The sequence below is a fragment of the Protopterus annectens genome, chromosome 7.part0 (genome assembly GCF_019279795.1).
Source record: "Protopterus annectens isolate FY-2018-M chromosome 7.part0, PAN1.0, whole genome shotgun sequence".
NCBI lineage: Eukaryota > Metazoa > Chordata > Ceratodontiformes > Protopteridae > Protopterus > Protopterus annectens.
In genome coordinates this window covers 783,083,352-783,106,200 of record NC_056739.1, presented here as the reverse complement: position 1 = coordinate 783,106,200, position 22,849 = coordinate 783,083,352, and the positions used below count along the sequence as shown (strand labels likewise).

The 22,849-nt window shown below is 45.7% G+C and overlaps 1 protein-coding gene across 1 annotated transcript in view; it reads right to left on the bottom strand.

Annotated features, from left to right (window-relative positions):
* The window catches only part of GIGYF1 (GRB10 interacting GYF protein 1), a gene marked incomplete in the record, with an annotated part of 2,892,461 nt that overhangs the window by 2,208,554 nt on the left and 661,058 nt on the right, over window positions 1-22,849 (bottom strand). The window contains 1 exon segment of the mRNA XM_044077309.1: window positions 4,083-4,194. Within this exon segment, the coding sequence (XP_043933244.1) occupies window positions 4,083-4,194 (112 nt within the window).

Sequence of the window (22,849 nt, the reverse complement as noted above, 5' to 3'; positions counted from 1 at the left end):
GAAATCTGAGGTATCTTCTGCAGTTTTGTCTGATTGGGACATGCAGGTATGCCTCCTTGAGGTCCAATGTTACCAGCCAAGACTCCTTGCCCAGCATGGGAAGAAGCTGCTGTAAGGTGAGCATCTTGAATTTTGGTACGAATAGAAATGTGTTTAGGATGGATAAGTCCAAAATGGGTCTCCAATCGGTTCCCTTCCTTGGTACCGGGAATAGTCTGGAATAAAAACCTTGACCCTGTTCGTGAGTAGGTACCTCTTGAATAGCTTTCCTGTCCATGAGCTTTGAAATTTGTATTTGAGCCTTTGATTGTGTGGCAGGTTTGGCATGCCTCTCATTTTTGGAAGTGTGTGATAATTAAATCTGTAGCCTCTGTTTATAATGTCCAGGATCCATTTGTCTGTTGTAATATGCCAATTTTTTGAAAATGTCAGTTTTCCTCCCAAGGGTGCTGCCAGCTGAGACTTGCTTGGCATGCAAAGGGGAAAGTCATTGGGTTTGTTTCCTGTATTGTTGTGCACTGTCTTCGCCACCTCTTGGTGCTGGAGTTTGCCATTGTCTGCCTCTATATGATCCTTGAGATTGTCCTCTGCCCCTTGTGCGCCTGTATCTACCTCTTTGGGGCTTGTCCGTGGCTGGAAAGGACCAGTTTTTTGAAGGCCAATTTCTGCTAAAACATGGTGGTTGTACCTGTAGAAAGGCTTTGACAGTTTGCATAGATTTAGCTTTTTCTTCCATTTTCCGTAGTATCTCCTCAGCATTAGTACCAAATAATACATCCTTTTGTAAAGGAGCATCTAGAAGTTTAGCTTTAACATGATCAGGCAAGGTTTGTTCCCTAAGCCAGGCATGTCTACGAATGACTGATCCTGTAACAGCAGCTCTACTTGAGGCCTCTAGAGCATCATAGCCACATTGTAATGTGTGTTTACCCACTTGTTCTGCACTATGCATCATATCCTGTAACACTTTCAAATCTGGTTGTTCAGGTTGTGACATTTTATTCCTTAATTGTGATAACAGAAACTGCTGATATTTAAGCATATGGAACTGACAATTTAAGGCCCTCATGGCTAGGGTGGACGAGGTATATACCTTTTTTCCCCCACCTTTCTAAGGATCTAGACTCTCTTTCGGAAGGTAATGGGTTCTTAGCAGTAGAGGCCTTCATTCCCTTGCGGCCTTGAGAAATGGTTTCAGGGTCAGCATTATGGCTTTTGTAAAGAAATTGGTGTGAGTTAGGAACTCTGTAGTACCTATCAGGCTTGACTGGGGCAGGAGGCAGGGAATCCGGATTAAGGCAAGCCTCTGAGTAAACATCATCAAATATGTCCAGGACAGGAGGGATCGCCAGAGGTCTGTGCTGAGGTAGCAAAAGAAATTCCCAAAGTCTTTTCTTGGAATCTGAAAAATCTTGGCCTTCCCAATGGAAGTGTTCCCTCAAGGTATGCAAGGTTTCCCCGAAAGAAAAATCCTCTGGGGGAGATACAGAAGGAATGGACTGCTCTGCATCAGAATCTTCAAAGGGAGAGTACGAGTGCTCTTCTTCATCAGAATGTTCTAAAATAATGGAGCCCTGGTCAGAAGAGGGAGAATCTTCCTCCACTCTGGGTCTCTTGTCCGGAGGGGGTTGGGAACCCCTGATAAGAGTAATTAAATCCTCAGCCATTTTGAGCATCTGCTTTTTAGGCATGGGGCCTGGAGATGGGCCCTGTGCAACAGGCCTCTTGGGATGCATGGCTGATTTGGATTTAGTAAAGGCCTTAATGGAAAAGGAAGATGAGGGTCTGAAGACACCATGGGTGGAAGTGGACCTGTCCACATTAAGAGGCTCAACACTCACAGTGGCTTCGGTAGCTGTAGTCAGGGTATGGGCCGAGGGACCTGCGGTCTCGGTTACAGAAGACACCGCCAGAGAAGTGTTGCCAGTAGTCAGGGGCTGAGTAGGCGCCTCGCTGAGAACCGGACCACGTGTAGCCGGTTTTGGCGTGGTGTCGGTGGAGGCCGCGGACCTCGCATGTCGGTCTTTGTCCTTGCGTTTTTTGGACAAAACGGTAGTCTGAGTCTCCAACGACATTTTATAATCAAAAGCTTTACCAAAAAAGTGCTGGGCGAACTCCGCCCGACGCTTAATAGTGCGTTTATTGAAAGTAGCACAAAAGCGACAGCCAGAGACGTCGTGGTCTGGGCCTAAACAAGATATACAGAGGGAATGGAAATCCTTATGCGGTATTTGCTTCCCACAAGAAATACAATTGTTAACTTTGTCTGACATCGGTCTGAGGCAAGAAAAGTTTCCCCAACGGGGTACTTAGCTTTAAGAAGACTTCGGTTTCCAAATTTTCATAATTTCAGGAGCTGGCCGACCGGCACTTGCGAACTGCTTCTGCTTCGGGCACCGCGCGGCAAAAAAGACTGAAGAAAATGGCGTTGGCTGTGTCTTATATACCCCTGTCACGCTGACGTCAGGAAAGAAAGCGACAACCGACACCGGACCTAGACTTTGGAATTCGGCCGACCGAGGACCCGCCTGATGGCGGGAGAACCCCATCTGTTATGACTGCAGCTGTATGCACGATGAACATCTTGTGAGAGTCAGGTACTCTAATACCAGTCAGGTTTTCTGGGAGCTGGAGGTAAAGTGTCAGGGGCCAGGATAGATTCCAAGAAGGCATCATCTAAAATGTCCAGTACAGGAGGAATAGCTAAAGGCCTGTGCTGAGGTAGGAGTAAGAATTCCCCAAGCCTCTTTTTGGAGTCAGAGTAATTCTGGCTTCCCAGCAGAAATAATCCCTAAGAGTATGCAAAGTTTCACCAAAAGAGAAATTCTCTGTAGGGGAAGCAGAGGGAATGGAGTCCTCTGCATCTGAATGCTTATAAGTAAATAAGGGCAACTCCTGGTCATCAGGAAAAACAGAAATTTCAGAATCCTGATCAGAAGAATGAGAAGGAAAATCAGTTCTAGGTCTCAGAGGGAGAAGGGTGGCCTCCCCTGTTTAGAGTAATAAGGTCTTCAGCCATTCTTGTTTTTTAGGCCTAGGGGCCTGACCATGCAAGTCTGGGCGACTTGTTTTCTAGGCGTAGAGAGTTTTAGGCCTTGAAGAAGAAGATGGCGTTGGTTTAATATGCAAGTCAGTAGGCCTGAATACACCCTCAGAAGCTGATGCCTGCACAGCAGCTCCGGACCCATCCAAGGTAGAGACATCAACAGTTTCCACAGTCGAAGAAACATCTCGTGGCATACCGGACTCCGAATGGGTCTCAGTAGAGGTTTGTGAATCTGAAGTAGCGGGTATCAGGGGCTGCGAAAGCGCCTCACTGTGTACTGGCGAACTGACGAATAGCTTAACGGAAGCGTCGGCAGCTTTGGACTTTTGCAGTCTGTCTCTCTTTATCTTTGCGGTTTTTTGGAATGTCGGTATTCGGGTGGCTTACTGAAGCCATTTCTGGATAACTGAACAGAGTACCAAAATATTTAGATGCGAAAATGAATCTTTATGAGGAATTTGCTTTCCACAAGAAATACAATTGTTAACTTTTACTGACATCGGTTTAGAGCAAGAAAAAGGATCCCCAACGGGGTACTTAGCTTTGTTGAAGACTTCGGATCTGAAACTCTAAAACGAAAATTTGAGGAGTCGGCCGACGGGCACTTGCGAACTGCTTCTGCTTCGGGCACCGCACGGCAACAAAGACTAATGTAATGGCATTGGCTGCATGCTTTACTCCCCTGACTACCTGACGTCATGGAAGATGAGATAGCAACCGACGCAGGACCCAAGACTTTGATAATCAGGCCGACTGAGAGCTACCTGCAGGCAGATAACATAAATGTAATGACTGCAACAGTGAAACATGAAGAACATCTACAGAACACAATGCAACAAAACCAACATACCCAGTCAACATCTTTAAAAGCTCAAGAAAAACAGAACCTTAAAAAACAGATGACAATATGCACTCTAATGCAGAAACGTCAGCCTGTAAGAAAATTCAATATAATCTGGGCTAAATCAAATACCTGGATAACACACACTTATAAGCAGTTTAAAAAGTCCAGAATTTCAAAAAAAGTGCAACTCACCTCGGCCCCTGGTACCACCTCTACCTCGAGACACTCCTGCTGGAGGTGGGCCACCACCTTTTCCCATAAGCCTTAGCACTGCAACACTGTTTACAGACATTGAAAAGTTTCTCTACAAAAGAGAACACAAGAGTATTTTAAAGTATTACACATATCAAGTGGTGCTCTACCCCCCCCACCTCACTGCAGTCCACTGCAAGTGATGACTTGTAAAACCTAAATATAAAACAAAAAAAAAAAAGTAAAAATGTTCAACACCAGCTCATCACTTCAATATGAAAAGATGCCTCCACTTACGAAAGCTATAAAATAAAGCATTGAGTTTAAAGGAATCACAACTGCTACAGTTAAATACTCCAATGCTAGAGCTTTACCATCCATGTACATCCAAGGGATGACTGGTCACTGACACCTGCCATTGTGGCAAACAGAAGGTCCTTAAACCATCTGGTCTCCCAAAGTGCACTGCTTCTCATGGTTTACCACAGATCAATTTGCCAGCTAGTAGCCCTAAGTTTAATATGTCAAGAAACTAAACGGGTTATATCAGAAAGGCCTCAGACCACCAGTAAGGTCTGTTAGGAGTCGACAAGGTGATAATTTGGGAGGGACAGTCTCTGAAGTGGGCAGATATGACAATCAAAATGGAATGTTGTAAGTACATTAACTGTCACATCTCAAATTATTCTTTGTCCACTTCAAGGATGGGACACAGGGTCCCCAGCTAAGACCATCATTGGCAATATAACAGAGTAAGTTGGTCTAGAAAGAAGAAATTTATGGACACAGAGTACAACTAACATGATTTTGCAAAGTTATATAATGAAGCCCAAGTAGACACAGCACATATAACTGTTACTAGAAGAATTTCTGGAGGAAAAAGCAGCTTCTGATTACTTTAGGCAAGGTGTGCTGTCAGTTTAAAAGAACAGCCTGGTACAGGAGCCATAAATGAAGGAAACACAATAAGCCAACCATCTGGACAACATAATTTTGGATATTTTCTGACTCAATCAACAGAGAGAGTGGCAAACTAGTCAAGTTGTCTCGACTGATCTGTACACTGGACACAGAATCTCAGTCACCTATGCACAGCCAGACAATCAAGTAAGTACTTTCTTTTGTTGGTGCAAAGTGGAAAAATAGTGAAAGATGAATGGTTTTACTGACATCAGTTTCCAAAGCCACCTTAAGTAAAAAGAGGGATTAGTTCAATGAGAAGCTTTACCCCTGAAAAAGGTTAATTAAGATGGTCAAAAGGAAAGAATCTGAAGTTCTGAAACTCCTCGGGCTGAAGAGACTGCTAGAAGTGTCCTGATGGCAAGAATCTGAAATCAGCTAAACTATCTGGCTCAAATGGTGGGTGGGGGTGGGGGGGTTAGATACTGCAGTACATGACTTTGGTTTCCAAGGTGGGGCTAGGATCCTTGATGGGAGTACAATGCTTCCTTTTAGGTAGGCCTTCCTCTTAAGACAGAATAAAACTGAAATCCTTAATAGGAAATTTAAACTGAGTGCCAAACCTTGCAATGAAAAGGGGGGAGAGAAGATGAGAAATAGAGGCTTGGAACTCTGGAAGGAGCTACACCATTTTAAATGGCTAACAAGGACAACTTTGTTCCATTTGCTCCTGTACAACTTAAAAAGTACATGGTTTCTGGGAGGACATAAGGATCTGGAAAGACGATCTTGAATGGGTGTGAGGAATACCTGACCATAAAAAGAATTAAAGAAATCTCTCCTTAATTACAGATGAAACAATGTTGAAAAAGAAAGTGGTACAGTTGGAAGGAAGGTTCAAGAACACAGAGAAGAACCGGAGAATTTTTGTTTTCCATAGAATGTTGACAAAAAGGACTAAAGCTTTTACACAAAATCGCCTGGCAGAGAGGACAGATACAATACCTGTGTAATATCTTACCATAACCATAGATGTCTCGTCACTGATGCAGTATTCTTAACCTGAGGGATCTCACATCTGAAGGCAACCTGATGTCGGCCAGTATACAGAAGTCTTATAATTATTGTAGGGTACATGGAACGTCTCAAGTAGGCAGCTGTCAGACGCAGGCCATAAAAGCAATGTATGCACACACCATCCTCAGAAATTAATGTCCCAGCAGGAATGCTAGACTAAGCATATAGAAGGTGAGTACTTCCAAGCACAACAATAATCCAGAGGGGAAGGAGGGAGAGACAGAATACTGCAGCAGTGAAGAGAAGGGCATCTACCATTATGGCAAGGTTTTACACAACTATTCTTTGTCCTATTCACTTACTGCAGTACTCAACCTGAAGGAGAACGCCAAATCTCAAGAAGGAAGTGAGGAGGAAAGACCAGAGGAGATCTCAATCAAGCCATTTAAAATGGCATTGGCAAAGTCAGCTCTGGATCTGGAAATTCCATCTAGTTTGCAGTGCTTGGTAAAGGTATGGATAGGAGACCATGTGGTTCCTTAGAGGATGGGGTTATCTGGGCCACTGAAGAATGCCTTGGAGGAAGACAAAACCCAGGTAGAGTGGACTTTCATAGGTGAAGGGAGTCTCTTTCCATGGAGTGTGTAACAAAGGCAAATAGTCTTTGAAATCCAAGAAGACATAGTCTGCTTGGAAACAGGTAAACCCAGAGCCTTGGGATGAAAGTTCACAAATAGCTGAACAGATTGCCAGACAGCTTTAGTCTACCCAGATAAAATCTAAGTTGTCTATGTACATCTAAGAAGAGTAGTACCTTTTCACTGTAGATTTGTGGAGAAAGGCAGAAGGTAAGTAATTGGATAGATAGGTTAAGGGACAACTCAATAACCACTTTAGGCACAAAGAAAGGATTTTCTCTCAAGAATACCCTATCCTTATGAAATACCAAAAAGGGGGGTCACCGCCATAAGGGCTTGAAGCTCCGACACCCTTCTGGATGAGGTCAAGGCCACTAGCAAACAGTTTTCCAAGAGCAAACTTTGAGGGAGGCAGACTATGCAGACTCAAAAGGAGCCTGGGTCAGGTTTTCAAGGACAAAATTAGGGGCCCATGGAGGAGGAGGAGAAAGAGGTTTCCTAGAAGCCTTAATGTGAAGGATGCCCTTAAGGAATTGTTTCACCTCAAATCTGGATGCTAGAAGGGAATAAATAGGCAGACAAAACAAATTGCCGATGTGTGCTTTGACAGAGGAGCAAGTCAAGCCAACAACGAGCAATTCACACAAGTTAAGACAGAACCACCGGGATTCGCACTGTCAGTGAATCTTGGTTCTTAAAAAGACACCCGACTGAAAATCTTTTCCAACTGAAAACGTAAGATTTTTCTTGTACTGGGTTTTCTGGCCTCCTACAAAACCCTAGAGCACATCCTCTGAGAATAGGTGTTTGAAGGGGATTAAAATCCCATCACCCACAGTGTCAGCTGTAGCACTGACAGGTGTGAATGCGTTAGGGATACTTTGCTCTGTATGAGTAGGTCAGCTCTGTGAGGTAACTTCTGGTGATGGTCCTTGGCTAAATGCAGAAGGGGGAACCAGTGCTGTGTTGGTCAAAGGTGGTCACCAGTAAAATTTTTTGTTGGTCTTGATGAATCCTGAACAAGAGCTCTGGCATTCGAGGAAGGGGAGGGAATGCATACAGAAACATCCCTTTCCAAGAGGAGGGGGCATCTACTTGCCAAACGAGAAAACTTTGGACTCTGGCACACAATTTTGGAATTTCTCTGATCATTAGTCTATTTGAGGAATGCCCAATTGGTAGACTACATCCAAGAACATTTACTTCCCTGTGAAGCATCCATTTGTGGGATTGAGTAAGGGATTTGCTAAACGAGTCTGCCAACAAGATTACAGTTGGAAGGAATGTACACGGCTGAAACAGTCATGTGGAACTCGGCCAGAAATTTCCATACCAGAAAAGCAGGAGATAGAATTTGGTCACCTCCTCTTATTCACATCCAAGAGGACTGTCATGTTCTCTGTGAATAGTTAAAGAGGGGCTAGGCAAAAGAGAGGTCGACATGCTTGTAGAGCGAGTAGCAATGCTCACATTTCCCTGATGTTTATGTGTTCTGATTTTTGGGAGGGGGTCCAAATTCCTCGAATGTGAATTTGCCCAAGGCCACTCCCCACCACACACCTGATGCATCTGCTTAGAGTTCTAGGACTGGGGAGAGAGGATGCAGGGGTAAGACCTGGACTGAGGTCCATCTGATGTACTCAACAGAGTAGTTCCCTCTTTAGGCGAGGAATGAAAGGACTTGGAATTCTAGAGGGTGAGAATGGTGGATCCATACTAATCTGAGGAACCACTGGAATTCCCTCATTGGTACCATGCGAATGATAGAAGCCATGAATACCAGTACACAGAGGAACAACCTAGCTGTGGTACGAGTTAAGGGGAGACGGAAGTGAAAGGACCAAAGTTCCTGCACCTTCTGAGGGGGAAGTGACACTTGCTGACTAAAAACCTAAACATAGTAACCACAAAAATCCAAAACAATGAAACAGCCAGCCATAGAAAAACTTAAATTTTCTTTAAGTGTTCCTATGGCTGGCTCCTTGCTGCACTTTTGTGGAAGTGACACTCTCATAGTGTCCGTCTGTATGACAACCCAGGAAGATATGGTCCTATGAAGAAGCGAGTACGGACTTCCTTTACTTGATGGTGAATCCTAGTTTCTCGAGGAGGTAAATGGTGGTTTCCAAGTTTTGGAGTACTGTGCATGAATTTGGGGCCTGTAAAAGCAGATTGCACAGGTATGGCAAGATCTGGATGCCCAAAAGTCTGCAGGGTGCAATCACTGGAGCCAGGCATTTTGTGAATTCCCTTGGTACTGTAGAATGACCAAAGGGCAAGACAGAGAATTGAAAACGTCAGGAAACCACAGAAAAACATAAGACTTTCTTGAAGCTGCGGTGAATAGAGATGTGAAAATAAGCATCTCGTATCCAGAGATGAGATGTATCCTTGTGGAAAGATGAGGGGGAAGAGTGCTTGGAGAGCTAACATTCTGAAGGTAGGGACCTTTAAGGAAGGTGTTGAGATGGGATAAATCCAGTACTGGTCTCTAGGGGCCATCCTTTATAGGTACCAGGAACATTCTTGAACAGAAACCTTTCCCCCTTGAGAATTGAGGAACCTTTTGAATGGAGCTCTGTTGCTAAAACTACAAAAGGATTTCTGAGGAAAGGATTAACTGCTTCAAAGGGGGGTGAGTGATGCTCTTGAAAGTGGAGGTGGACTGTCAAATCATGAAATATCCCTTTCTGATTATGGAAAGAACCCAAATGTCTTGAGTGATGGTTTCCAGGAAAAGTAAAGTTTTGTACCTACCATAAATGTAGATGTTCGAGTGTTCACACTGCTGCAGTCATTACACTTGGGTTATTCCTGCCGTCAGGCGGTCCCGTAGTCAGCCAGAGTTCCAAACTCTTGGTCCAGCATCAGTTGCTGTCGCTTCTTCCCTGACGTCAGTGCGCCAGGGGTATAAAAGATGCATCCAACGCCATTTTCTTCAGTTTTTCTTGCCCCAGATGTCAGGTGCCCCCAAGTAGGTAGGCAATACATATTGCTAATAAAACATATATATAAAATAAAAACAATACCTTCAGTTACAAGCAAATACACCACAAAGGTTGTGTAGAATAGAAAGGTATAGATAAGCCCAGCTAGGACAGAAGGGATGGAGGGAGGGTAACCTGGAATGCTGCAGTGTGAACACTCGAACATCTACATTTATGGTAGGTACAAAACTATACTATGTTCATCGTGTTACACTGCTGCAGTCATTACACTTGGGTAGAATCCCAAAGCTAAGTTTGGGTGGCTGGTCTATAAAGAATTAGGATTGGCTATGAGGCCCTGCAGAACTGCAGTGGCAAATCCTGCTCTGGATTTAGAGTAAAGAGGCAAGTGGTAATGCTTGGTAAAGGTGTGCACTGAACTCCAAGTTGCAGCCTCCAAAATTTCCTTGGTTGGTACTCCTCTGAGAAAGGCTGTTGAAGTGGCTGTTGCTCTGGTAGAATGTGGCCTAATGTTATTAGGGACTGATTTTTCCATGCTGTGTGTAGCAGTAACAAATACAGTGTCCTATCCATTTGGAGATAGTTTGCTTTGAGATAGCCTTGCCCTGTGATCCTGCAGCATATGCTACAGTTGCTCAGTTTTCCTGAAAGCATTTGTTTTGTCCAAGTAGAAGCTTAGCTGCCTATGTACGTCCAAAGAGTGCAGAAGTTTCTCCCCTTTATTCTGGGGGTTTGGATAAAAAGTTAGCAAATGGATGGTTTGGTTAAGAGCCACACTAGATACCACCTTTGGCATAAAGGTAGGGTTGGTCCTTAAAGAAACCCAGTCCTGATGAAAAATTATAAAAGGTTCCACTGCCATTAATGCCTGCAGCTCTGAGACTCTTCATGCTGAAGTTATTGCCAGGAACAGAGTTGTTTTCCATGATAAACATTTTAGATCGGCTGTATAGGCCGGCTAAAAAGGTGGCAGGGTCAGTTTTTCCAAAACAAAATTAAGGTCCCAAGTTGGTGTTGGTGCTCTTCGGGGCGGTCTTATGTTTTTAGCCCCTCTGAGATTCTGCTGTAGCAAGGAATGAGAGTATAAAGGAGAATCCGTGTTGTAATGTGCTGAAATGGCAGAGGCGTGGATCTTAATTGATAAGGATAGGCCTTTGTCCAGCATCTCAGTTAAGTATTGTAAAATCTGAGGAATGTTTGGGACAAGAGGGTCAAGGGCTTTGTGCCTGGTTCCAGGCGCAGAATCTCTTCTATTTTTCTGAGTAAGACTTCCTGGTGCTAGGCCTCCTGGCCTCCAAAATGACATCCATAACAACTTTAGAGAGAGATGTTGCCTGTTTGACTAATGAATCTGCCATGCAGCCAGGTATAGTGTCTTGAGCTGACCGTGCAGGATCTGATTGTTTTGTTGAGTCAGAAGGTGTGAAATTTGAGGCAAAATCCATGATGAGCCTTGAGCCAAGTTATTTAAGATTGGGTACCAGTGCTGGCGTGGCCAGTCTGGAGCAATCAGGATCATCTGTGTTTTTTCTTGTCTGGCTTTTAGGAGTACCTTTGAAAGGAGAGGCAGTGGTGGGAAGGCATAAACTTTTAGGCTTTTCCAGCTGAACGAGAGAGCATCCACTTTCCATGCTTGTGTGTGGTAAGTCCTTGTGCAGAGTATTTGTAGTTGGCAATTCAGTGGGGAGGAAAAAGATCCATGTCTCCGCATCCCCATTTTTGCGTTACCATGCTGAAGATTTGTGGATTCAATTTCCATTCGTGAGGGTCCATGATATTTCTGCTTAGATAGTCTGCCAGAGTATTTTTCCTTCCTGGCAGGAATTGTGCTTGCAGAGGAACTTGATAAGTTAGAGCTGTGTTCCACAAGGTCATGGCTTGCCTGCATAGGGGATAAGAATGAGTGCCCCCTTGCTTGTTTATGTACCACATTACTGTGGTGTTGTCTGCCCTTAATAATTGTCCTGAATGCAGAAGGTCCTTGAAAGCAGTTAGGGCATTTTGAACAGCCAACATCTCTTTTTGATTGATGTGAAGATGCATTTGATCTGTGGTCCACTTGCCCTGAATACATTTTCTTGCCATGTGTGCTCCCCAGGCGTAATCCGAAGCATCTGTTGTTAGTCTGCCTGGCTGTGGGTAGAGTGAAAGGCTGACCCTTGCTGAGGTGACACACCTGTGCCCATCTAAACTCCTGTTGTAGGCAGGGAATTACTGGTATTACTGCTTCTAAACTGAGTGTTGAGTCCAAACACTTTAGGTACCATTGTAATTTCCTCATATGCAGTCTGGCATATGCAATTAGTAGTATGCAAGATGCCATGAATCCCAGGGCCTGCAGAATTTTTCTTGCAGGGAGATGGGACTTCTTTGCCAGCAATTGAAAATATTGAGTCAGTTGTCCTTGTTTGTCTGGCGTGAGGTAAGCCATCTGGGCCATTGTATTTAAGCTGGCACCCAGGAATATTATCTGCTCTGAGGGCACTAGTTTTGACTTCTTTTCGTTTATTGTGTACCCTAGAGAAATTAGCAACCTTTTTACAAAAGGCCAGATGCTTTAGAAGAATGCCTTTTGTCTCTGCTTGAATGAGGCAGTCGTCCAGGTAAGGATATATTTGAATTCCTTTTGTCTGCAAAATGGAATTACTGGTGCCAGGCACTTTGTAAAGACACTGGGCGCAGTAGTTAAGCCAAAGGGCAGTGTGCAGAGAATTGGTAGTGCATTGTACCAGCTTTGAATCGGAGGTATCTTCTGCAATTTTGTCTGATAGGGACATGCAGGTATGCCTCTGAGGTCCAGAGTAACAAGCCAAGCCTTCTTGCCCAGCATGGGAAGAAGCTGCTGTAGTGTCAACATTTAGAATTTCGGAACATTCAGGTAAGTACTTAGAGTTGAAAGGTCTAGTATGGGTCTCCAGGCTTTGTCCTTTCTGGGGACCAGGAAGTCTTGAGTAAAATCCTTGTCCTTGTTCCTGCTGTGGTACTTTCTGAATAGCTCTCATGTCCATGCGGGCTGAAAGTTGTTTTCGAGCTTCTGCTCATTAATTTTGTGGCAAGTTTGGCATTCCTTTTACCAATGGTAAAGTGTGAAAGTGGAACCTGTAACCTTGAGACAATATTCAGAACCCATTTGTCTTGGCTGATTGTTCGCCAATTTTGAGAAAAAAGTGCTAGTTTTCCCCCTAAGGGGGCTGCCAAAAGGGAAGTGTTTGGCGTACGAAGGGGGATGTCATTGGGACTGTTTCCTGTAAGGTTGAGACTTGTCCTCACCTCCTTTTGGGGTTGAGGTGCCCCACTGTCGTTGTCTGTTACAGCCTTGGGGTTGAGATCTGCCTCTTGGGCGTCTGTATCTGCCTCTCTGTGGCCTGTCTGACACTGGAAAGGACCAATTCTTTTTGTAGGCCAATTTCTGCTAAATCGAGGTGGCTGTACCTGTAAGAAATCTTTGACTGTTTGCATAGATTTAGCTTTATCCTCCATTTTCTTTAACACCTCTTCTGCCTTAACACCAAACAAGGTATCATGCTGTAAAGGAGCATCCAATAATTTTGCCTTAACATGATCAGGTAAACTCTGTTCTTTTAACCAAGCATGTCTTCGAATCAAAGAACCTGTAACTGCGGCTCTACAAGAGGCCTTTAAAGAATCAAAATCACATTGCAGAGTATGTTTTCCCACCTGTTCAACTGCATGCAATAAATCCTGCATTTCTTTATAGTCAGGAGCTTCTGAGCTTGCAAGCATTTTCTGTTTTAACGGAGCCATTAAATATTGTTGGTACTTAAGCATGTGATACTGGCAATTTAAAGCCCTTACTGCTAAAGTTGCAGAAGTGTAAACTTTCTTCCCCCACCTATCCAATGCTCTGGAATCTCTGTCAGAGGGGACTGGATTTTTTGCAATGGAAGCCTTAACCTATTTGGGACCCTGGGAAATAGATTCAGGATCAGCAGAAGGGTTTTTATAAAGAAACTTGTGAGAACACATCATCCACAATATCCAACACTGGCGGGATAGCTAGGGGCCTGTGCTGAGGCAATAAAAGAAAGTCCCTGACCCTTTTCTTGGATTCTGAATAATCCTGACTTTCCCAATGGAAATGCTCCCTCATGGTATGTAAGGTTTCCCCAAAAGAATAATCCTCAGGAGGAGAGGCTGACTGGATGGATTCTTCAGCATCAGAGTCCTCATTGGGGGGTAGAGAGTATCCCTGGTCTGAAGAGGAACCAGAGGAAATGGAAACCAGATCAGAGGAATCATAGTCTGTATCCTGCCTAGGCCTTTTCTCAGGAGGGGGATGGGAACCCCCTGATTAGTGTAATGGAGGTCTTCGGCCATTTAAAGCATCTGTTTCTTAGGCATGGAGGACTGTCCAGGAGAATGTTGTACTTGCTTCTTTGTCTTTAATGGTAAGTTGTGAAGGTCTGAAGACACCCTCAGAAGCAGATGCCTGCTCAGCGGCTCCGGACCCATCTGAGGGGTTAGTCTCCGTAGGCCCAACACCTTGAGTTTCCAGAGGCCTAGTGGTCCCCACGTGGGAGTCGGAGGCAGCCTGTGGCTCTGAGGTAGCAGGTGTCAGTGGCTGTGAAAGCGCCTCACGGAGAACCGGCGACTGGCCTAGAAGAGGCTTCGTCGTCGGTTTTGGAACTCGGATGCCTGTCCTTATCCTGATCTTTGCGTTTTTTCAGAATTGCGGTAGTCGGTTGATCCAACGGCATCGTATAATTGAATCTTCGGACAAAGTAGTGCAAAGCAAAATCAAAACATCGTTTTATAGTGCGTTTGTTAAATCTAGCACAAAACCGACTAGTGACGTCGTGATCAGGGCCTAGGCATGGAATACGGTAAGAGTGGAAGGCCTTATGAGGTATTTGCTTCCCACAAGAAATACAATTATTAACTTTTTCTGACATCGGTCTGAGGCAAGAAAAAAGTTTCCCAACGGGGTACTTGGCTTTATTGAAGACTTCGGATCTGAAATTCGACTTCGAAAATCTCAGAAGTCGGCCGACCGGCACTTGCGAACTGCTTTTCCTTCGGGCACTGCGCGGCAAGAAAGACTGAAGAAAATGGAGTCGGATGCATCTTTTATACCCCTGGCGCACTGACGTCAGGGAGGAGGTGACAGCAACCGACAACAGACCAGGACTTTGGAATTCAGGCCGACTGCGGGTAGCCTGCCAGCAGGATAACCCAAATGTAATGACTGCAACAGTGAAACACAAACATCTGAAAAAGTGTTGTAAGCCTGCTGTGAAGCAAAAGAATTTCCTGCACAATTCCCTTATGGGAATGTGGAGGTAGGCATCTTTTAGATCTAAGGTAACTAACCAGGCATTTTTATCAGCATAGGCAGCAGCTGCTACAAAGTTAGTACTTTGAATTTAGGGAGCACTAGGAAGGTGTTCAGAATGGAGAGATCCATGATGGGGCACCAAGTGCCCTCTTTTATGGGAACAAGGAATAGTCTGCAATAAAAGCTTTTGCCTGTTTGATCTGAGGGGGACAGGTTCTACTGCACCCTGGGATGACAGTTTGGACTTATTTCAATGCCTCTGCCCACTGATTTAGAGGGCAGTCTGGGTACCCTCTTGGAATTGGGAGTTCATTGAAGGAGAATTTGTACCCCTGAAAAATTATCTTTAAGACCCATTGGTCCTTTGTTACAGAACCCAATTTTCTTTGCAGAGGTAGAGCCTTCCTCCTAGTTTTTGGTGACTGAAAAGAAAACAGAGGGAGGAGAGGGAGTCATTGAGAGTTTATGCCATAAAGGGAAGGCTCGGAACTCCCTGCCTTTGGAGTGGAATTGGTCTACTGTTTCGTTGTCTGCTGTCCCTGTGGGGCTTACCTTACCCCAATCTGTTAGGTGTACGAAAGGACCAGTGCTTTGAGGTAAAATTCCTGCTGAACTTAGGAGGTTGTACCTGAAGGAAATCTTTTACGGTTTGCATAGACTTTAATTTGTCTTCCGACTTTTAAAGCACCTCTTCTGCTTTTAATCAGAACAAGCGGTCCTTATAGAAGGGTGCATTAAGTAATTTAAATTTGACATGATCAGGGAGAGGTTGTTCCTTCAACCATGCATGTCTCCTAATGGCAGACCCTGACACTGCTGCCCTGCTTGAGGCTTCTAGGGCTTCATATCCAGTGTAATGAGTGTTTAGCCACATGACAAGTAGAGTGCAGCAAATCTGCTAACTCTTTGGAATTGGCACAGTCAATAAAGGTTAAAATATTTTCTTTTAATAGCTACAGTGTGTGTTGTTGATATTTTAACATGTGGAACTGACAGAGGAGTGCTCCGATACCCAAGGTTGCAGAGGTGTATACTTTTTTAGCCCATTTGTCAAGAGCTCTGAAGTTCTTGTCAGAAGGAATAGGATTCTTTGCTGAACTAGCCTTAGCTCCTTTTGGTCCCTGTGTAATAACCTCTGGGTCTGCAGCAGGACTTCTGTACAGGCATTTGTGAGAATCCGATACTATGTAATACCAGTCAGGTTATCTGGGAACAGGTGGAAGGGTGTCAGGACTTGAGCTGGATTCGTGGACGACATCATCAACCACCTCTAAGACTGGAGGGATGGCCCAAGATCCTGCGTTGGGGCAGGTATAGAAATAAGAAGTTATGTACCTACCATAACGTTCCATGTTAGTTGTCTTCTCTCGCCTTCTTTCTTGCTTGATGGGTTCGGAGCCGATCCCTCGGCTCCGACTCGGCACTTGCTAAGCTCGAGAGTCACTTTTACCAGCTCGAGGCAGCCCCATATCCCATGATGCAAGGCGGTAAGTACCCAGATCTCGTTTGATGACAAAAGGCAATAGCACCAAGCATAAAATACTTCCCAAAGGAAGAAAGAAAACTTACAGATGGAAGAAGGACCAGGTCTGAATGGTCTTCAGCATAACAGTTTCTTATAACAAGGTCTGTCCAGGCCAGGGGAAGGAGGGAGGTGCAAGAAAGAAGGCGAGAGAAGACAACTAACATGGAACGTTATGGTAGGTACATAACTTCTTAATGTTAAGTTGTCAATCTCGCCTTCATTCTTCCTTGATGGGACCGCGTCCCTAGCACCTCTTTCCTCGGTGGCTCAATGGAACAAACTCTTGAGGACTGTAGAGCCAAAACTGGCTCTGTCCCTGGAGGCCAAGTCCAATTTGTAATGGGAAACAAGTGTGAGGAGTGGCCCAAGTGGCCGCTGCACAAATAGTGTCTAAAGGAAGTCTAGCTTGAAAAGCTGTAGAAGTAGCTAAGCTCCTAGTTGAATGTGCTTTAGGTTTTGAGCACACATGTTTTCCCTGAGCAGATAAATTTCAGAGATGACCGAAGAAAGCCATCTAGACAAAGTCACTTTAGAAACAGGAAGGCCTTTTTTATTATCTGCATAGGAAACAAAAAGTTGATCAGATTTTCTAAATTTTTGTTCTGTCCAAATAATATCTAAGTTGACGGTGGACATCAAGATAATGTAGCTTTTGTTCAGCTCTATCTGAATAGTTAGGAAAAATACAGGAGATCAATGGATTGATTCAAATTGTTCTTTGAAGCGACCTTAGGCAAAAAGGTTGGGATAGTTCTCAAAGATACTCTGTCTTTGTGAAAAACCAAATAGGGGGGTCGAACCGAAAGAGCATGAAGTTCAGACACCCTCCTGGCCGATGTAATAGCCACTAGGAATAAAGTTTTCCAAGAAAGATATTTCAGGGAACAAGAAGCAGCTGGCTCGAAGGGGGAAGAATCAAGGATGTCAGCACTAAATTTAGATCCCACTGAGGAGGAGGATTCCTGATTGGAGGTTTTAGTAGGAAAATTCCTTTCAAGAAGGCCCTGCAGAGCCTATGGGACATAATATTATGATCTGCTATCCCGACATGAAAATTGGAAATAGCAGCCAATTGAGCTCTGACTGTGGAAGAAGAGGAGCCTGCATGAAAAATCTCTGCTAAGAAGTCCAGGACTGCCTGAACAGGGGCAGTAAAGGATCAATATTCTTGGCCTTAGCCCAATAAGAGAAACGTTTCCATTTGCTTGTATAAATCCTCCTGGTAGAGGATTTTAGCGGTTACTATGATGTCTCTAACTGAGTTAGAGATCAAAGGAAGCCTGGCTAAGGAAGGAAGTGGAGCAACCATGCTGTGAGGTTGAGAGAAGGGATTGACCGGTGCAGCTGACCGGATTGGTGAATCAGAAGATCTGGCACTGGGTCCAGATGCCACGGCTGCACCAAAAGGTGATGATGGAGGAACGGGAACCAAACTTGTCGAGGCCAGTAAGGGGCAATGAGAATCAATTTGGCTCTCAAAGCGGTAGCTTTCTGGATAACCTGAGGGATCAGAGGAGATGGAGGGAAGGCATAAAGAAGTCCCTGGGGCCAATCCTGGGTCAGAGCGTCTCTGGGGATGGCCTGATAGAGGGAAGAGGCTGAAGAAGTCTGGACATTTGCTGTTTTGGGGAGTAGCAAAAGATCGCAACATGGGCGACCCCATTCCAGAAAAATCTCTTCCGCTATAGATTGCTTGAGAGACCACTCGTGAGGCATGAGAATAGCTCTGCTCAATCTGTCCGCTACAATGTTGGTTTTCCCAGGGATATGCGTTGCTACCAGAAACCGATGAGAGGAGATCGCCCATTGCCATAGTCTGAGCGCTTCTCGACACAAGGGTTAGGACTTGGTTCCGCCCTGTTTGTAGATATACCAAACTACAGACATGTTGTCTGTGTGGACTGCAATTGTCCCTACGGGAAGAAAGTCGTTGAGGGCTTGCAACGTTAAAAGCACTGCTCTCATCTCCAGGACATTTATGTGCAGATGGTACTCGAGCGGCTGCCACGTCCATGAACCATCCTGCCCTGATAATGACCCCCACCCGATCAGGAGGCATCCGTGGTGACAGTGGCTATCGGGATGGGGGTACAAAGTACCTGCCTTGGTGAACCTGAGGAGATGTGATCCACCAAGCAAGATGCTCTTTGCATGTCTGTGTCACCAGAATCTGGTGGCGCATTGGAAGTTGCTGGTATGACCATTGTGTGAACAGCATCCACTGAAGAAGGCGCATGTAGAATCGAGCCAGGGGAAGAAGAGTAATGGCCGCAGCCATGAGACGTAATACCTTTAGAACCATTCTGGCCTGTACTTTCTTGTTGGCCAGAATGATCCTGACATGACTCTGAATGTCTGAAACTCTTTGATCTGTAAGGGTAGCTGACATCCGAACAGTGTTTAAGTTTGCGCCTATGAAGGTAATAGACTGGCAGGGCGATAAGGATGACTTTTCGAAGTTGATTGAGATGCCCAAATGAGAACAAAGGTTTATTTTATTGTGTAATCCCTGGCTTGTATAAGCTGATGCCTGGTGGTGGCTGACAGGAGCCAGTCGTCGAGATACGGAAACACCTGGAATCCTTGACGTCTCAGGTGAGCCGTAACCACTGCCATGCATTTGGTGAACACTCTGGGGGCTGTAGTGAGACCAAAGGGCAGGGCTCTGAACTGGAAATGACTGGACCCCAGCCGAAAGCGGAGAAATCTCCTGGAGCGTCTGTGAATCTTGATGTGATAGTACGCATCCTGAAGATCTATTGAGCACATCCAGTTGTCCTTCTGTAAGAAGGGCAGAATTGACTGAAGAGTGACCATTCGAATCTTGTCTTCCTGACAGACTTGTTGAGTCTGCTGAGATCCAATATTGGTCTCCAGTCTCCCGTCTTTTGGGGACCAAAAAGAACCTTGAGTAGATTCAGGCTCTGAATGGTCTGCTGTAACTGGCTGAATGGCTCTTTTGCAGTAGTTTTGAGACTTCTAACTCTGCAATTTCCTTAGACCGGGTGGTACATCTGGAAGGGAACTTGAGGGAAAGGATTTTCCTCGAAAGGAATTATGTAACCCTTGGATATGATCGACTGTACCCATCTGTCTTGAGTGAGGGAATGCCAGGCTTCTGGGTACAGTGATAATCTTCCCGACTGCCTCCAAGGAGGGACAGCCGGGCAACATCTCAGGGATGCTGAAAGGGCTTGTCAGAGAGGCTCTCTGTTTCCCTGGTTTTCGGACCCCTCTGCCTCTAGAGCGCGTCTGTTGTTGTTACCCCTCTGCCTCTAGGGGTAAACTGACCACGTGAATCGGCGTGACTCCTTGGGATTTACGGAACCACATTTTCCCACCTTTGTCCTTTGGGATAAGGTCTAGAAGGGTGGAAAACGGACTCCTACAGCAGAAAGAGTCTTGCCGTCCTGTTCGCACCTGGTCAAGGTTTCCTTCACCTGAGGGCCAAACAAAGCTGACCCATCAAAGGGAGAATTTGTGAAGGGCGCCTTAAAGGGATCCGCAAAATCACATAGCTGCATCCAGGCTTGGCGTCTAAGAGCCACACCTGTACCTGCGGCTCTACTCGCTCCATCAGCAGCATAAGATATTAGCCGCATGGAGGAGTTTGCAATGGAATTGAGGGTTCCTAGCTGCGAAGCAATTTTTTCTTGAGCCCCTGCAGCTGTAGGATCCTAAACTACTTCACCCAGCTCCTTAAGGATATCCCTCTGGAGTCTGGTGAAGTGACATAGGTAATTCAGCGAACGCATAGCAAAGGTCGCTGAGGAAAACATCCGCTTACCGTACCTATCCATGGTCCTAGAGTCCTTATTAGGAGGATGGACGGGTACAGAAGGATCTGCAAGTTCCTTTTTGGTGGCCGCAGCCACCACCATGGCATCAGCGGGGACACCCTTAGTGAGGAATTGCTTGTCACACGGGGCAGTGATAAATTTTGAAGGCCTCCTAGGGACTGGCTCAACAGAGTCAGGAGCTGCCCACGCCTTTCGTGCGATAACCTGCATAAGGGGGTCGAAAGGCGGAGACACCCAGGAGGTGGAGGGCCGAGATCCAAACGCCTCTAGGTATACTGACTCATCCTCAGAGGGATTGTTGGTGGGCCAGTTTCCCCTCTGTTTAAGGAGTTCTAGGATGTCTGAGAAGGAGACATCCTCAGAGGATCTAGGGGATCCCTCTGACTCACCATAGTCAGTATCCGAAGTGACAGACTCGGGGGAGTCTACATGTTTCCTCTTACAAGTCCTCTTCCTAGGAGGATCTCCCGAAACATCAGGAGAATCCTCGGAAGAGGGGGAAATTCCCAATGGGGAAACCTGAGGCGGAGGATCTCTGGGTCCTGTAGCAAGAGAAGTGGCAGAGATGTCAACAGGTACTATAGAGGGAGGAGCTACGGGAACAGACTGCTGACTGATACCAGTGGCCAGTACACTCTTCATCACCTCAATGCTCCCCTCCCAGGCAGGTCGAGAGAACCCGTTCCAAGAACTAGGAACTGCAGGGACCACCGAAGGGAAGTCTCGAGGCAGATGTCGGGCCGAGCTCACCAAGGCCGTGGCTCCAAGGGGAAGAGCGGGTTCGGACAAGGGTCCGGTGCCACTCACCCCCTCGGAGGAGACCATGGAAGCCCGACCACCGAATCCCTCTAAGGAAGGTCTCGAAGAGGAGATAAGAGTAGAGGCTGAAGGAACAGAAGGGGGTATCCGTCCTCCAGCCGTAGCAGTAACCATTCCCGAAGACTCCAACTCCAAGCTCTGGGGTAGAGTTGAAGGAGGAACTGTAACGGGGTGTGGACCAACAGTCGTCTGTTGAGACGGACTATGCAACATTTGGGCCAGTACCTGTGACTTAAGTAATCTGCTGACCACTCTCTCTAGGTCATGGTCTGATAGTCTGGATGACCTTGAAGATCGGCTCCAATGGCTCCGTTCCGAAAGAAGAGATGAAGCCAGAGCCGAAAGTATCGGCTCCAAGGAAGGAGACCTCGACCTCTTCCTGGAATGAACCATCGGAACAGATACTATAGATCCTGTCGGAGCCGAAGACTTATCGGAGCCGACAGGAAGCCTCGATGTATCGGCTCCAGCCGGAGCAGATACAGCCACCAAAGTAACGGTGTCGGAGCCGATCGGAGCCGACACCGATGCCTGTGCCACATGGGTGTCGGAACCGATCGGAGCCGACACAAGTGAATGCAGATTCGGCACCGATAGCCATCGGTGCGAAGGCTTTGTTAAGCCAGAATCGCTCCAGCGGAGCCGATCTCACTCGAGCAGTGGAGCTGAAACCGCAGGCTTAGACACAGAAGCCTGGGCCTTGGAAGATTTAGCTGATTTTGATGGAGCCGACTTAGCCGGAGAGCCCTCCGGCTTAAGAAGGCCCCTAAGTATCAGCTTGTTGCGTCTTTCCTGCAGGTCTCTCTGGCTGAAGGAATGACAAATAGCACAGGAGTCCTGCAGGTGAAGAGGCCCCATGCAATACAGGCAAGAAGTGTGACCGTCTGTCAGAGACATCTTCTGACAGCACGAGTCACACTTCTTAAAACCTGAGACCCTCTCCTTTGACATGGTGCTTTACAAAAAACACACACACACACCAGTCAAAAATTAACTTAAATAAAATACCAAAAAGGTATTCCTATAAACAAACACACACACCCTAACAGGGAGGGGATGGGATGGGTAAAGTTTGACTAAAAAAAATTAGAAGAGACAGGGATTTTCTGTCACAAAATGTAAAGAATTAACTAATAACTAACAATTAAGGGTTTTTTAACAAAAAGGGGGCTTTAATATCAATAAAGTGAATCACTTACCAGGAGCTGGTAAAAGGAGGACCTCATAAGCGAAGCGGCAAACGAGATCTGGGTACTTACTGCCTTGCATCATGGGATATGGGGCTGCCTCGAGCTGGTAAAAGTGACTCTCGAGCTTAGCAAGTGCCGAGTCGGAGCCGAGGGATCGGCTCCGAACCCATCAAGCAAGAATGAAGGCGAGATTGACAACTTAACATCTCTCTCTTTTCTTAAGACTGAGGGAAGTCCTGTGATTCCTAGTGGAAATGTTCCCCGAGGGTGTGAAGTATTTCCCCAAAGAAAAGATCTTCTGGTGAAGAGGCAGAAGGAATGGATTCCTCTGCATGTGAATTCTCATAAGCAGTCAGAGGTTGTTGCTCTTCAAAATCTGAATAATCCTCAGATTCCTGTTCTATCAGTAATTCAAAAGAAAGGTCTCTATCTTTTAAAAATTGTGGACTGACTACCCCCTGAAAAGGGTGGCAAGATCCTCCGCCATTTTAAGCATATGAGCTTGGGATGGTGGAGCAGGAGTAAAATGGTGGCTAGAGTTAGTTTTCCTAGGAGCTGCCTTGCCCTAGGCCTAAGAGTATCCATCGGTCTGTGAGAAAATGGTAGTTGGAGGAAAAACACTTTCCCCAAAAGG